The sequence below is a fragment of the Cavia porcellus genome, unplaced genomic scaffold (genome assembly GCF_034190915.1).
Source record: "Cavia porcellus strain 051 isolate PalLab524CR breed Dunkin Hartley unplaced genomic scaffold, mCavPor4.1 scaffold_2, whole genome shotgun sequence".
Taxonomy (NCBI): domain Eukaryota; kingdom Metazoa; phylum Chordata; class Mammalia; order Rodentia; family Caviidae; genus Cavia; species Cavia porcellus.
Genome location: NW_026947485.1, coordinates 25,110,712 through 25,128,125, shown reverse-complemented (window position 1 = coordinate 25,128,125; position 17,414 = coordinate 25,110,712). Strand labels below are relative to the sequence as shown.

Genomic DNA, 17,414 nt, shown 5'->3' with positions numbered 1-17,414 from the left:
TGAAGGTGACAATTCCAGAAGCCAGAGAATTAGAGTAAGTCCATCAGTGATGAGCAAAAATCCAGACGTTAAGATAAAGAAAACAGATGCTAAACCCTGGCACTCATTTTCATACGTTTTGAGACTAACTGTTTTAGCAGTTGTGCCCAGGCTGGATTAGATAAGGAGGAGTCCTGAGTCAAGAGCTTTGTGTAGAAGTTATTGCAGCAGTGAGAAAAAGGTGATAAGAATTTGGACAGGGCGATGCTAGGGAAGGGAGGGTGGATTTAGGATTCCACAGTTTGGATATTTTCATGGTAACAATGTAGCAAACAACTGAAATTTAAAATACTGTGCTTCCTTTATTATATGACATTTAACACCGCCAGCAGGCAAGCCATACTTTTAAAAAGTACTTCCTCAATTGAAGGGAATAGGAGGCTATCTATAACCTCCAGCTTTCCTTGATAACCTACAACACTGATATAGGGAGGATATAGGTAAAGAAGAAAATCGAGATTAAATTTTCCCACTGCCATAAATTTATTGGATAAAATAATGTACATGAAAAATGCCTAGTTCTGTGGAAAGTGTTAACTTTTCATTCAAGTATTGAAAAATAACTGTTCTTTTAGATTTTACGAATCTAACATGTTTTCTGCCAAATTGCCAACTGAAATAAAACTGTGTGAAACATTTTTCTTATTATGCTACATTTTCCATTTTTTTAAGCCCTTGAACAAAATGATGAAGACAACGACAAACATGTACCTGTAACAGAAGCTGAAGGTGTTCCAGATTCTCAGGTATGATCAATTCTGTTATTTTCCTTATGTGAGAGCTGTAGATAATCCGGCTGTTTGCAGATGATGCAGCATTTATCTTTTGTGCTCCATAACAAGTCATGTCAGTGGGAATAAAGTGTTTATTTCAAAGTAAATCACATGAAGGGTCCTAAATTGCTAGTCATATTAATAGGAGGCCACCTTATCTGAATTTTTGCCTTCTGTAGTTTCAGTTACTCAATGGCTGGAGATACTAAATTGAAAAATCCAGAAATAAATAATTCATAAAGTTTAAATCTTGTGCCAGAGCCAGGGATTTAACTCAGTATCACAAGTGCCTGCCTGGCAAGTATAAGACTGTGAGTTCAATCCCCAGTACCAAAAAAATAAAAGCATCTTGTGCCATTCTGAAAAGCATAAAAAAAAAACTTGAGCTGTCTGGTCCTATCCCATCCAGGATTCCATTCATTCCTTCGCCTGTGCTGTATCCATGCTGTATATACTACCCACCCCTTAGTCACTTAGTGATTGTCGCAGTAATCAGATCCCCTGTCAGGGTGATGCAGTGCTGTGTTCCAGGAAGGTAGAAGTTGCTGCTGCATCATAATGCCTCCCTCCTTTCATTTCATTACAGGCATTGTACCTCTCATATTGTCATAAGAAAATGAGTGAATACAGTACAGTAAGAAATTTTGAGAAAGACCACATTCATATAACTTTTATTTTAATATGTATTTGTAATTGTTCTCTTATTTTTAGTTAGTGTTAATTTCTTACTGTGCCTATTTATAAGGTATAGTTTATCACAGACGTGTACATATGTGCAGGAAAAACAGAATGAGGAGGATTCAGTGCCATCCACGGTTTCAGGCATCCTCTGGCAGTCTTGGCATGTGTCCCTTGTACATGAAGAAGGATTGCTGTGTAGTTTGATTCTTGGGGAGGTACAGTGAGAGAGAATCCACTTCTTTGAGAAAATAAGCACAGAAAGTGAAGAACTGGAAGGAAAGACCACGTTCAGGACAGACTTCCCTTCGAGAAGGCAGAGGAGAATAAGAGCAGGCGGTACCAGCAGCTGGGGTTGACCAGACAAGTAGTTTGATGGCTCACTTGCCGAAGACTCTGTGCTGTCCACTGATTGCTAAATTGTGGAATGGATGAGCTTTTAGTAACAATGTAACCTCCACATACCATTGTGATATAAATACTTTGGATGCTCTCATACTGTCACTTGTTAACTACATGTGACAATGGAGCATTTGGAGACACTTACCCTGGTTGACCCATTGTACTTTATCTTGAAGGTTCTAAGCCTCTTAGTTCTATTAATTAGGCATGGTAGCTCCTACTTTAGTGGGAGACTAAGGCAGAAGAATTTGGAGCCCAGCCTAGGCAACTTAAGAGTCTTAGCAAGATCTTGTCTCAAAATAAAATAAAAAATTTTAACAGGGTTAGGGATGTAGTTCAGTGCAAAAGACTTGGGTTAAATCCTGGTATACCATGAGAGAAAGAAAGAGAGAGAGAGAGGGAAAGGAGAGGGCAGAGGGACAGGGAAGGCTTGTAATGTTTTAATAAATACACATTGTTTTGCTGGTGTAGCACTAAAGATGCCACAGTCTGTAGGTTCCCTTGAAATTATACTTTAGTCTTGCACAGAGATTCCTCAACTCAGTGTATTTGCTACTTTTTCAGAGATTTCTTAAATCACTAGTTTATTGGTGGCGTATTTCTAAACTTAAACTATTATCTTTTGTTTTGAACTTTTACTATATGAGCTAAAAACCTGTTTGAATATAGCTTTATTTCTGAAAAAGATCCACAGATCTTATCTTTGAGATTTGGAGATTTTATTCAGCAACAAAAATATGACCACCTATCTATAGGATGTATAAAAAGAATGAAACCACGAAACTAGTCAGTCAGTAATTACATCAGGAACAGTTTTGGTTTAGGGTTGGGAATCAGGGTCATGGGGAGATGTAACTATTAGTGGTGAAGGCCAAGGCCATGGAGGAAGGAAGCCAGCCATCTCTTCCTCTACTGTGTATGCAAAAGCTCCATCTACTACCCCCAGAACTACCAGTTCATTCTGCAGCTCCAACTATCTGAATGCCAGCGGCATTATCACTAGTTCAAGTCATGAGAGATAAATTTAAAGAAAACTTTCAGAACTTTGACATCAGATTATTGAACAGAATGAGAAATAAATGTGTCTGCTCTTGGACATGTCCATATGTGTGTAATTTGCACATACAGTTTATATATTTGGTGTTTCATGTACATGATTTATTGAGCACCTGTATGCCAGACTCTATCATATTTCAAATCACTGCATTGTTCACTTGAACGTATCATAAGCAGTTTAAGTGCTGCTCATCTCATTCCTTCTGCTTGGTGTATGATAAAATATGTTACTGTGGGAAGAACTGCTTAGGCTGTTGAAAACTTTGGGTATAAAGAGGGGTAGGATAGCTACTCACTCCAGGGGGCCTTGTTGTGCACAGGTTTCCCACCTACCAGCGAACCTTAATCTCTCCTCATCCATTGGCTTCTTGCTTCCTTTTCTCCCTGATTTATGTGGTGACATGTAGATGGACAGAATGAAGTGAGTGATCAGACTTGGGTTTGCATCTCCACACTTCTTCCTTACAGCTAGTGCCTTTTAGCAAGTCTCTCAGAGTCTGAACCTGTGAGTTCTTTTAGGGGAGGACCTGCCTCTTTGTCACCACAGTGTTCCCACTGTGCTCGGAACTGACATGCACCATTTTTATCTCTGTGAAATGGAGAGATGAGTTTGTCATGAGGCCGAAATGCAACAATAAAAATAAACACCTACAAAGACTGACAGCGTAGCGCATGCTAGACACTTGCCTAGCATACAGGCGACCCTGGGCTTGATCTTCAACACCAGAAAACACACCAGAATCACATGTGCATGCACATTCCTGGCACCTAGAAGAAAGTGTGACATGAGGATAAGAGGACCACATTGCCTGGGTTCTTCTGGGCTCTGCCACAGCCTGGGGCAAGTAACTCTCCTGCACCCTATATTCTTTATCCTGTAGTAATGCTGAGCATGAACACTTAGCACTTCGGACACACTGGCCTGTCTTCTGAGCTATTTGTTTTTGTTCCTGTACCTAAACCTTACAACAGAGCCTGCAAAGTAGATTGCGCAGTTACTCCATTTTACAGAGAAGGTGGAAGGGAAAAACGGCTGAGTTTCACACCAAGGCGGCCTGGCTTCTGCGTGCTTACTGTTAACCACTCTGCAGACTCCTCTTCTAAATACGTCTATGAAGTGAGGATAATTGTTGGGTGGTTGTAAATAGGAAATGACTGTCTGTGAAGCAATCAGGATACTGCCCAGTACATAGTAAGCATGGTTATCTTCTGTCCGTTATCATCGGTGTCATCATGATCTCTAACACAGCAGGGATGAATTGCTGCTCTGTCTTTACGGTATTATCACACAAGTGAAACATTACAGACCCTCCTTTCTTTATATGAGACAAAAAGATTACAGAATCTTTGTCAAAAAGTAGCTCAATTTCCCCAGTTTCTAATGAGATCTTCAATAAGTATCTTCAAACTTTTTGAACTTGGAAATTCTTTGATTCAATTGGTGATGCCTCCTCCCTTCATTTGGTTTTGTTGGAATCTTTCTTAGTTTTTGTTTTGTTTTGTTGGTGGTTTTTTTTGGTTTTCTTGTTTTGTTTTGTTTTAAGACAGGGTCTCACTGTGTAGCACAGGCTGCCTTGAACTCATTAATGTAATCCAGGTCGGCCCTAACTAACAGCGATCCTCCTGCTTCAGTCACCTAAGTGCTGGGATTATAGTTATGTGCCACCATGCCGAGCATCGTAGCCCTCGTTTGTATGAATTATTTTAATACTAGGTCATAATAATGATAAATTATGATAAATCATTACCAAATATTTGAAAATTTATCAGCAGCCAAAGCACACATGTATGTATTCATGTGTACATGAGTGTGTTCTCTACCACTGAGTATGTGTTCTCTCCTACACTACATACCTGGGTTGATTTTTTATTTTGAGATGGGATCTCATTAAGTTGTCCAGGGGGACTCAAACTTGCAGTCCTCTGGCCTCAGCCTCCCCGAATGTCAAGCTTACATGCCTGCACACCACACCTGGCCCAACATGTACTTTTATATTCCTAAAGAAAGCTGTAATCTGTGGCTGTTATAGCATACAGATGATCTTCTAAAATCCTTGCTTTTGGAATGTGTTAGTTTGCATATTTTCCATGTGTGCTGCAATTCTATAAGGATAGTACATTAGGAGAGTATTTGAGGAGGACAATATCTGTTGCTCCATGGAACTGGTTTCTGCCTCCTCCTGTGTTCTCCATGTGCTCAGGGAGGACGCAGCTGCTTGAGGCTTGTACTGGACGTGTCTGTGAAACCAGGCTGTGTGTTAGCACCAGTGATTCCACAGAGGAGCGAGGCTGGCGAGGCTTCTCCTGCCTCCTTGTCCAGTGAGGTTTAAGGCTGCCCGATGTCTGAGGCCTGTGTAGCAACCCTGTTAACCAGCTGCCCTGACCATCACACTTGCTGTCATGTGCACTTTCTCACTGTGGTGCTTTGTAGTTCTTTCCTGTGACAAAAGGGCATAGTTTTCCATCCTAACCACTGAGCGATTTTTTGTAATTTTCTTTTTTCCCTGAAGGAATTGGAGAAAATAAATATTTGCTGTCCTAAAATTATCTTTAAAAAAAAACAAAAAAACATGATGAGGAATGTAAACCTTATGTGCTGCAAATGTGTACCAAAAAGCAGGAAAGGATCTGAGACAGAGGGAGGGAGAGAGGGGGAGGGGCAAGACGATGAAAAGAATTAAGATACATTATGGCTGGGATTGTGGTACACAGCTGTGATCCCAGAATTTGGGAGGCTGATGCAAGAGGATCGATGCAAGTTTGAGGGGAGCCTGGGGTACAAAGTGAGCTCAAGGCCAGCCAAAACAGCATAGCCTGAAATATAGTGAAACCCTGACTCAAAAAGGTTAAAAAAAAAAAAAAAAAAAAGACGGTAATCCACAGAAGGAATAAAACCATTATGTACTATACACACATGCACTAATAGAAATACAAAAAGTAAAATAAAACTCTGACCCATCTTCATTTTTTATTTCATCTCTTTTATTTTCAGAAGCAAAAACTAAACTTTTATTTAGTGAGCTTTTTTCAGGGCTTAATTTTTAATGGGACAAATATATTATGCAGTAATCAGTAAGAATTTATTTCAATACCTTGAGTTTGTGTTGATCAGCGTTCATGTTACTTGAGTCGCATTCTGTTACAACAAATGCGATTTCATGGAAGATGGATTTTCTCTTCCTCGTTTTCCTTTCCTGATAGCAGTGTTTGCATATTTTGCTGAGATGTTTGAGAAAAAGTATTTCTTACAGTTAAGATAATGCACACAATGTTTTACAACTTATAACTGTGCTGTTTCACCTTTGTCACAGAAAAGCGCTCATTTGTCACGCTCGTGTCCCTTCCTACGGGACTCCTGTCCACGTTCCACCTCCACAGCTGAGGGAATGGACGCGGCATCTCATGACTCCCTTTATAAGGAAGCAGACTTTTCCATTGGCCATCACAGCATTTCTCTTCTCAGATACTGAAAATCACATGAATAGCTTTAATTATACATTATAGAGGGTTTTTTTAAAAAACATCTTAAAATAAGGCTCTTAAATAATTCTTCTGAGAGCTACACATTCATCTTTTATTTTTTTCTGACTTCACTGTGTTAGCAAAATTGTTTATAAATAATTTCACATAGATAAATTAAGTAGACTAAGAATGTGAAAGCCTAGATCAAGGGCCGACAGTTATCCTGCTTCTCCTGACATAACAAAGCTCCCAAAGTATATTATTAAATTCGTGGATTTCTTGAATTAAATGACTAAATTATGGAGCTATGAAAGGGACTCCAGAGAATATGTAGTTTGGGGCAGTATTTCCAAAGAACATTGCCCTATAAACTACCTAGGATGTGTGGGCGTCTCTTCAAGCTGAAAGGAGCATTTGTAACTCCTTTTGCAAACCCATTTCAATGGTAGTTTTATAAGAAGAGCAGTAGGACTGATTGACTTCTGGAAGAGGACAAAAAACAAAAACAAAAACAAAAACCAAAGATCTACAAATTATGCAGAAACTAGAAAATCAAGAAAGCAGTATTTCTTCTTTAAGTAGAAGATGTGATGTAAATACAAAATAATTGATCTAAAACCCATTGTTAAAGGCAGTAGCATTTTCTGTTTAAAATATATATTCAATGTGTGCACCCAAGTATCTGGTTTAAATAAATGTCTTTCCTCCTGCAAGAAAAGTCTTTATTTAGGATGCTAATTGTAGGTGCTCCAGGGGTGCAATCAGTTAGCACATGGTACTTACACAGGATCCTAATTGTGAGGGGAAGAATATTTTACAATTCTTTACAAACTTGCTTTCATACAGAAACAACAACAACAAAAAAAAACAGTTTTCTTAAGTTTCTTCTTCTCAGTCCCAGCCTTTTATTGCTGATGCTTTTATCAGTTGTTTAAAACTATATGTGGGACCTGTGGCTGGTTGGAAAAACTGTCTCCAAGTGAGAATCCTAGGAAGCTCAGCCTCGTTGCTCTGGAGGCTGTGTGGTGGGAGGTAGCTGCAGGCTCTGCTCTGTGCCAAGGCGGCTAGCCTCATAGAGCTCACCTAGAAACAGGACCTGCCTGTCCTTCTCCTATCCCCAGCCTCTCTCATTGGGTAGCCACACTGGATTGTAGGGAGGGGGAGGGGAGGGGAAAGGGAGGGAGGGGGAGGGAGGGGGAAGGAGAGAGGCGAGGGTGAGGATGGATTAATGGCAATATGTTGTTTATTATAATACATTTTTGGAATTTAAATATTCACCTTATTTTTTTTTATCATTCCCTATATAATGTTTAAAGAATGTTGAGACAACCCCAGTGTTTTTTTGGTCTTTCTAGTTTAAAGGAGGATACTTACCATTATGGACTCTCTTTTAGCCCCTCATTGATTAAAAGAACATCTTCATATATTTAACCTTGTCTCAGGTTATGGAATCCATTAAAATCCTGTAGAAGGAAGATTAAGATGTTAAAAGGATTAAAAAATAAGAATCAAGTGGGCCCCAGATGAAGCCTGATAATTTGCTTTTCTCTTAGGCCAGGAGCTGAAACCACAGCCATCTGCCTGTCTCTGGAAGAGTCCTCTAAATCACCAGGCTCATTCATTTGCCTATGGTCTCTTGCCACTCTCAGGCTCCAGCTGCAGAGCTGAAGCTTTGTGGCAAAGACCCTAGACTATTGCTATGTGGCCCTTTACAGAAAATGTTTGCCTTCACTTGGAACTTCAAGGACCACATCATCATTTCTTTTTTTCATATCTCCCACTTTTTCTCTCCATCTTTACTCTTTCTAGTAACTGGACTCTTTATTCTTCTGGGAAACAGAAGCCTTCAGAAGAAAATTTCCCCTTCACACCTGTATTTACCTTTCTCCTGGGATATTTACATTTATGTTTCTCTGAGGATAGATCTTTATCATCTCTTTCCTATTCAAGAAAATTACTCTTGAAAATGTGCTTTCTCCCTTTGACATCATCAAATTTCTCTTTTTACTGCAGATAAATATTCTAGAATGTTCCTCATCTCAACACCAGCAAGCAAGCCACCATCTCTTGTGTGAAAACCAATCACTGAGCTTCATTGGCTTCTCCCCACCCTACCCAGGATACATAATGACCTTATAAAATGTAAATCAGGTTATGCTAATTATCTGTCCAAAACATCCCAAAGGCTTTTGAGCTGGCATAGGAGAGAATTCAAACCCTTTACACAGCCTATAAGGAACTTCTGTGATCCGGTCCTGCACCACCTGAAGATTCCCACCGTCTGCCCTTACCAGCTTTCTGTCCCATACCATTCCTGGAACCTGCCAAACACACTTTAGGACCATTGCCCTTGATGTGCTCCTGCCTGTCCCTACTTTGTCTGGGTATCCACATTACTCTTCCTCAGTAGTTCATATAGGTTTCCCTCAGATACCATCTACTGAAGAATCCTTCCTGACATTCCTATAATTAATGGCTGTAATCACTTCTCTGTCCCCTCATTCTGATATCTTCCTTTCTGTCACACATTACCACATGATATTTCTATTTGTACTGATTAACTGTGCTCTTTAATGAATGTAAATTCCCTGATGCAAAGGACTTTGGTGCTTTGTTTGTTTGATCTGTAATCTCATCTACAGTTTGTTGTTGCTCAAGTAAAATCTACCAAGTGAATAAATAATTGCAAGAAATAGGGATATAGCCAGGCATGGTGGTGCACTCCTGTAATCCCAGCACTTGGGAGGCTGAGGCAGGCAGATTGTTGCAAGTTTGAGACCAGCCTGGTCTACAAAGTGAGCCTAAGGCCAGCCTGAACTGCATAGTGAGACCCTGTCTCTAAAGGACAAAAAAAGGAAAAAAAAAAAAAGTAGGGATATATATCTGAAGAATTAAAAGGAAGTTATCGATACTTTTATTTAAATATTAGAAAGATTGTCACGTTTGAACAAGTCTAGTTTCAATTTCGTTAAAACACACAACTTATGAGTTGAAATTAGTTTCAAACTGGGCAAAGGGTTGAATGCCTGTAATCCCAGAATGTGGGAGGCTGAGGCAGGAGGATCTGCATGAGTTCGAGGCCAGCTTGGGCTACATAAATGAGTTCAAGACCAGTCTGAAAGAAAAGGAAAAAGTTTCAGAGTAGTGCTTTGTGTGATAAAAGACTGTCCAGTTGTCTGGCTATCTCGCAGTGTACAGACTGTCTTTAAGATAAGCTGTGATCCCTGTCCAAAGATACCTCAGAAAGGAACTGGAAAACCACTTGTGAGGGATGCTGTCAAAATAAATCTCTGACCTTGGTGGAGTTCTCTGTTTGCTGTCTTCTGGGAGCCTGTGATTTGGATTCCTTGAAGAGTTATGTTTCTTTCTTTCCAATTTGGAGAAACCACTAGAAAAAGAGATGTCACTCTTGGGAATAAAGTTGTAGTCATTTCTTTGTGTAAATTGTTCCCTTTCTTTGATGCTCACTCAGCAGCATGAGCATCTCCAGCCCACACTGTTGAGTTCATGAAGCTTGGGCTCACATGCAAGCCCTTTCCCTACATTTGTTCATTCTGCTGTGCTCAGATCCTACAGGCTGTGTTAGTTAAAATATGGATTCTATAGTTCTGACTGTTCCTGCCAAGTGTAACTGCAGATTTCTTTATTAGATCTTGCCCTGGTATGTCAGGGTGAACCATTTTGGAAAGGATTTAAGCAGAAACAATTTATAGTTTGTGTGCTAGAATTAACATGCTTTTTCTATTGCCATGTCCTGATTTACTTACCTCATCATCATCATTACTTAGATTCTTTGACCTAATTAAAAAAAAAATATTATGCTTCTTGGATTATTTCCAAACCCTAGTAAGTAAAATTCTAAGGTTTCTTTTTCTAATTTCTTATTTTTAATATAATTTTTGCCATTCCCCATGCAGCACTGGAGAGTTATTTTCCATACCCATAATAATTTTCCAGTTGTGAAAACAAAACTGTGTATTTGTCTGTGGAATGATCTGGTAGAGTAAATGAATTGGGAGGTTTTAAATTGTTATTTTTAGGACTCTATCACTTCACCCTTTTTGCCAGAGTGGTTCCTGGCTAACTTTCCCATGAATTTTTAACCTCTTGCTAGGCTTTGCTTATGTAACAGGAAACAGGCTGTCAGGAACAAACAAATAGCGGCATATCAGGAGCACTCATAGTAGCAAATGATTTAGTTTGCCCTTCGCGCTCTTAAAGTGGACTGATAGATTGATCTCAACGTTAAATCTTTAGGCAGAGCATCTCACAATTAAAACAGTGCAGTTTCAACTTTCAAAATACAAAATATTTTATCAAGACCATGATTTAATCCAGTCCATAGGGAAAAATGATCTTCTAAAAAGGTGAATTTGGCAGTGGTGCCATGTCCTGGGACTGTGGATTTAAGTATATCTTTGCCTTTTCTCCAACTCTCAAGGCTGGGGTGATGTGCAAGCTTCAAGAGAGAGATGACATTGGACGCATTGAACTGGTTCAGAAGCTGGCAAGAGAAAACTGTCAGTTTTTGCAGACAGACAAAAAAGAACCGGAGAAGTCTGAACACGTAAGTGCTTTTCCTCCTGGGATATAGGTTTATAGGGGGAGAATGTTTCTCTCTCGTTGTTACATTTGAAGAAAAGAGTATTTTGAATTTTTTAGATTTTAGGTCTTTATTCACTAAAAATCATCTTCCTTAGTAAAAAAAAAAAATGACAATTGATTATAGCTCTAAGTTAGTGGTTTTTGACATTCGATTGTAAAAGAATTCATCTCAAAAGTAAGTGAGGTAGAAATAGATTATATTTAAGCAGATGTGAATGTGTGTCTCTATGATTGTGATTTGATGCCCTCCAAGTTCAACTTTGGAAGTTTTGTTTCATTAGATAGTTTAGAGAATATAAAGTTTCAAAAGAATAGTCCAATGTACTTATATGTTTGGTATGGGGGTGGATCTAATTGCCAAACAAATGTATCCCAAGTCACTAGAAATAGATAAGAACCGAAGAACAGATTATAGATATTCTCACCAAGTAGGAGGATCAGAGCGCGATTTCTTGGTATCTTTTGAACACTGTGTTCCAACAAGAGTGACATTGTCTAGATGCAGTAGAAACTGGAGGAAAGGACGCTCTGCTTGGTCCCCTGAAAGCAGTTATTCAGCTTGAGCCTTAGAACTGAGAATGCTGCCCTCACCCTGGGAAGACAATGCAGCTACTTTCTTTTGCTGTGCACTGTAGCCTGCTGATTCTGTTATTTGTAAGTTTACTCTCAGTGCAGCAGAATCCAGGATTGCTCAGGAAGGGGAAGATTTCTCTGTGCTTGTAAACATGTCTTTCTCTGACTTTATATTTCCCTTGGAATTTTCTTTTCAACCCATTGCAAAGGGAAAAAGTGACTGTTTTTTCTTCTGCCCCGAGTCTGTCTATACAAGCAACAAAGTTTTACTGAACATGAGGAGAGGTGAACACATGCCTAATTGTGGCCTCAAATTGTAACAGTGGCTGTCTCAAGGGGGAACATAATTAGGCAATTTCAAGGCTTTGGCAGGCGAGAATTCTACCACTGAACCACCAATGCTTACAATTTCAAGGCTTTGGGATTGAACTATTTCAAGGCCTTAGCATTGACTTCATAAGTGTAGTTGGAAGAATCAGACACTTTTGCCTTGATAGGTGCTATGGGAAACATTAGGGCCTTATGTAAGTTGTAAAAGTACTCTAAAGTTGTACTGTATCAGAGACTGACTCCTAATCTGTCATGATCTTTGAATATGTAATTATCCTACTATATAGATTAATTCTCAGAACAGTACTCTTTTTGATGTGTTATACATAGAAGGACAACAATTTCACATGACTTATTTTATTGATTTTGGGATACACATTTGTCTACAGCATGATATCTCTGAAATCAGGATGCATCTTAACCATTGTTAATAGGAAAATGTCCCTTAAATGAATCTTAAAATTACAGGCAGATTAGAAGCACTAAATCAGTGAAAACTCAAAGTAGGGCAAGACTTTTAGAAATCAAACAGTAGGTTATCACTTTATCAAAGTTAATCATTAGCATTAGACCACAAAGAATTTTATGCCTTTGAACAATATACTGGTGTTGCCTTCATCTTATGCATCCTTAATATTATAAACATTTACAAGAATGAGATTATTTAAATTTTTTTTTTGGTCTTTTTCATTTTTATCGGTATTGGGGATCGAACTCACGACCGCCTGCTTGCAAGGCATGTGCTTATGCCGCTGAGCTAAATCTCCAGCCCCAGCAATGAGATTGTAATACCATCCAGATATGTAACTATATAAAAATCTGAACTTGGTGCTGATCTTTCTAAAGGCTTTTAGAATGAGACAAATTTAGTAGTTAATTTATAATTTTGATGATGATTATTTGCTCTGTTAAATTCAAACCTTCACTTTTAGGTTTGTAAAATATAATACTTAGGAGTTTTTTCCTTCTTGTACGATTGTTGTACGATGGATACATCAACAGCTCTGAAATGTTCCCTCCCTTCTGAGAGGGACGATGCTTGATAGGTAAGCCTTTCAATTATGACTTTTTTCCACATAGACTTCTCCATGAAGCTTAAAGTAAGGAAAGGAGAATATTAAGGATCTTACTTTCTTTGTAATAAATGTAAACTCACATTCTGTGATCTCCCTTCTGTTGGGTGATACTATATGAAAGTCAGTCCTCAGTGATGCTCCACTTACTGAATTATTCAATACATTTTTTTCACAATAGTTTGTTAAAAATAAGGCTATGTTATTTTAATCTTTCACATCCTGGGCATTTGCAGTGGCTATACCTTTGCTTGTTCATTAAGTTCACAGCGTACAAGAAATCAGTGTAGCATTTTGTTTTTCTTTTCAATAGCAGTTAACTGCTCTTGCTCCTGGAAACTCAGTTGTAACACACACTATATACAGAGGAAACTGCAGTTTACTAATGTAAACCTTGGTCTTCCCTTTCCTCTTCTTGTTTTAACAATAATGAGCAAACCATGGAGCTATACACAGAATTTTTTAAATGATTTTAAAATGTGTCGTGTACCTCATCTATCGTTTCTTGGTCAAAGTTAGCTAACTAGACAATGGCAAAATTTAAGTAGCATCCGAGTTGCCTACCAAGCTATTTATTTTACTGTGCCACATTGGTCCTCCAGTTCTAACATGCCACATCCCTTTATATATATATACATACCACAAGGCGAAAGTTACATTGAAGTACCACTGTGCTGAGAATGATACGAGTTTGAAAGAAAAAAGCCTGTGTTGCCATTACATCCTGTTACAAACTAACAGAGGTTAGACCTTTCTGAGTAGGAATTTATGATTTTTTTAAAACTGGAAATTATCACTATTATAAATGGGTGCAATGAAAGAAATGTTTTGCTCTGTGGTTGTGCCAACATGCTTTAAAAAAATTTTTTTAAAGGATAAATGTGTAATTATCACAGGTTCCTCAAGGGTCATTAGTTTTCCTATTTGCTGTTAAGTAGCTTTAGGCAAAATTAGGCAACATTCATTCCTAAGTGTTGAAAATTGTTAAATGATGGCTTAAAGAAAAAAGGTGGAAATGGGCTGTGTCTTTTAAACATTCTGATAGAAAAATTAAGGATTAGATGTTAGTACTTTAAAGAAATCACTCTTGGGTAGTCATTATATGTCCTAATATTTAATGCCGTGATTACATCAGTAGATGAAGGGGCTTGTGCTACCAATTGGGGACTTCTGTTCTTGACCTTAGGGGATGATGACTCTGGTCATAGAGAAGGGCAGGGCAGGGTGCAGCATTTTAGTAGAGAAACCAGCAGGAAGGCATAATTAGCTATTGGGTGATTCATAGGGAATGGAAAAGGGCAGGCTGGAAAAAGCTAAAATTCAGTTGTGAAAGATCCAGTAAACCACCCTGAGGAGTTGGGGCCTGCCTTCCTGGCTATGGAAAGCCATCAAAGAAGGGACGTGGTACAGTCAGATGTGGGTGCTGTTAGATCTCTCTGGCATTAGATTAGAGGAAACTTTGAGTAAGGAAGAAGGAAATATTGGAGGGAACCTTAGAAAGCTATGATAGTGAGCCAGATGAGAAGTGTTAGCCTGAACCAGAGTTGTGACTGTGGGAACCGAGAAGGTGGTTTGTGTTGAAATCCACAGAGACTGTACAGTTGGGTAACTTTGATGAGTGGCAAGTGGCAGGTGTACACGCTATTTTATATTACAGAACTTCTGAATTTTGATTGAGGTCTCTTTGGTACAAGGTAGACATAGGAAAACTCTCTTCACCACTAGAGTAGTTGGTTATCTTTGCTAAAAAATAGAGGAGTCATCACCCTTTAATGCTTTAATGGTCCCATAGCATATTTCAAGTATCTGTGATCTTAATATCATTAGTTGTTAAATGGAAGTTCTAGCTGACAGTGTGGAGCTGATATAACCTTTCTTTTCAGACCAATTCTTTTGAAATACTTTAAACAGAGAGGACCTCTGTTTTCCCAAATGAACTGACTTATTTGGCCAAAGATTTGGCTTTTTTTGCAATACAAAAAATGCTATGTGGGCCTTCTTCAGAAGTAAGTGTGATTTTAAGGTTATTTTCCTTAACTTTGTGGTCTGAGTTGGTGTGATGAATATTGTTATTGTAGAATACTCTTCATCATTCACTCATTCATTTACTAAATGTTTATTTAAATTAATGGTGTAGAAGATTTAGAATAACCATGGTGGATCCTACTTAAGATACAGGCTGGTTGTGGGGAAAGTTAGTTGAAATGAGTAACAAAGGCACAAGGAGACCATGGCAAGAATACAGGAAAGACACATGGAAGCAAGAAGAACTTACAGCTGGGGAAACCGGAGTTTCTCTAATGGCAGAGATAGAATTTGACCTAGACTTTAAAGTAGGTTTTGAGTTGGATTCAAACAACTTTAAGAGGGAAAAAAACCTGAAGAAAACATTCCTAGCAGAAAGAATTGCATCTTAAAAAATGAATAGAGATGTCAAGACACAAGACATCTGGGGGAAATCTGGAGTCATTCTGTGTTGCCAAGCACTGCCATGAGTTGGGGAACAGTGAGGCAGAGGAAAGATGTAGTGAGATCGAGACCCCACAGCGCAGGATTTGGAGGGCTGAGGAGTTTCAGTTTATTTTAGAATAATGAGGCACCAGTATTGAGTTTTGTAAAAAATAAATAGACAAGGTGAGGCGGGGTCTTCGTAATGTACATGATATTATTTGAATCAGATAGGTGAGAAAGCCGAGGCTGAGGGACAGAGCTGGGCAGAAAGCAAACTTGCTTCCACAGTGCATGTTCCCTCAGCCACCATGATTGGAGTGAGGACCTGACAGGCTGCCGGGAAGCCAAGAGGACGAGAAGCACGATAGTCCTCATGAGAACGAAGCTGGCAGCCCCCGAGGAAGGAGGCAGAATGATTGCCAAGGAAGGGGTGGTGTGATGGACATGGGAAGGGGAAGGGAAAGCCAATGTGCTTGCTTAGCGCCAGGCTTAGATTTGAGAAGCTCATAAATGTCCACATGTTAGTATCTGTAAAGTAGCTGTATTAAAGTATCTGTCTAGATGTGGGTCCTGCTTTCTACACTGTGGGCTGTCTCGTTTATTAGAAAACTGAAACTACATTTTTCCTAAAATGTAGCTTATGCTTTGGAGTGCATTAAATTGCAGACTAGACACACAAACACGGACCCTAAATTCACTTCCTAACTTCCTCTTGTAGAAATGAAGAGCCATAAAGTGTGTGTGAGAAACTTGTTCCCAGTAGCTCCCCCATGCCTGTGTCCCCGCCTCTCCCCACCCCATTTTCTTCAGTTCCTTTGTTAAGTCTGAGGACCCACCCTACTTCCTTCCCCTTCTCTAACGCAATCCTGAAGTGTGAGTGGGAAAGGGATTTTGTAAATTCAGAAACTGAATCTTGGCGTGGTCTGCTTCGGATCCCTGTCACTCAGCCCCTACCGGGATTTCCTTTCCTTGTTTCCTGCAGCCTCATCCTGGAATTCTGCCTACGTCAAAGGCTTCCTTGTTTAAGGATCACTGGGGGAAGAGTGGTCTGGAGTGATCTGGCTGCTCTAACTTCCCCCACCTCAGTACTGAGGATTGGAGCCAAGATCTGAGCGTGCCCGGGAAGCACTCTTCTCCTAAGCTACATTCAGTCCGCGGCCCTTTTTATTTGGGGTAGGGTCTTCCCGAATTGTCCAGGCTGAACTCCTCCTGCCCTTGCTTCCTAGCAGCTAGTATTACAGGTGTGCCATAGTCAGGCTATCCTTACTTTATTAAAAGTTAGTCTGTATCTTTATTTTAACTTTTGCCTATTTTTTTTAAACTCACTTAAAGTTAAAATCTTCAGTTTGCTCTTTAAGGAATACTAAAGGGAAAGATGTTTTTACCATTCTGTGTTCAAACTTGTGTTAATGCATCTTAGGTTAGTCAAATTTCAGGCAGTCTCATCATTATTTGATGTTTACTAGTAAATTGACTTACTGAGAAACCAAAACAATTTTATAATGTTATTACTCTGCTGAAAGCCAGACTTCGGATGTAATAGATAATTCATACCACATGAAGGTGCCCACCTGTGAGCTGAGAAATCAGCTGAGAAATGTTCGTTTTCTTAGTAACAAAGTCTTGACTCTGTTGAGTTGGTATTAAAGTACTATAGAAAAAGGCTTCGTTTGGTGAGTTGTTTTAGTCCACTTGTAATTAGGACTCATCTGGCCACAGATGTAGCAAAAGAGGATGATTCTTGCCTCCAAGAAGTTTCAGTCTAGCTGGGAAAAGAATTTATGCTTGGGACACAAGTAGCCATTCAAGACTACATTTAATAAAGTACCTAAATAGCTTCACAGGTGTTGGGAAAGGGGAATAAATCAGTAAACACTTTTCACAACTGCAACCATCCGTGCTCAACCCATTTATTCAGAAGCATGGTTTGCAAGTTTGGGTCCCTCTGTGTGCTTTTCAAATTCTAAAGGTT

At 39.2% G+C, this 17,414-nt stretch overlaps 1 protein-coding gene and 1 long non-coding RNA gene across 4 annotated transcripts in view; one reads left to right on the top strand and one right to left on the bottom strand.

Annotated features, from left to right (window-relative positions):
• Rapgef5 (Rap guanine nucleotide exchange factor 5) overlaps positions 1-17,414 on the top strand; it is a 267,972-nt gene that overhangs the window by 152,657 nt on the left and 97,901 nt on the right. For all 3 annotated transcript variants that reach the window (XM_003469825.5, XM_063234130.1, XM_063234120.1), the window contains 2 exons: positions 712-785; positions 10,852-10,977. In XM_003469825.5, coding sequence (XP_003469873.3) covers positions 712-785; positions 10,852-10,977 — 200 coding nt within the window. The remainder of the gene's footprint in view (positions 1-711; positions 786-10,851; positions 10,978-17,414) is intronic.
• On the bottom strand, positions 5,916-11,702 carry LOC134472497 (uncharacterized). Its single transcript, XR_010042340.1, has 3 exons — positions 11,441-11,702; positions 7,785-7,873; positions 5,916-6,414 (listed from the first exon to the last, which is right to left on the bottom strand). It is a non-coding gene; the product is annotated as an uncharacterized LOC134472497 (long non-coding RNA).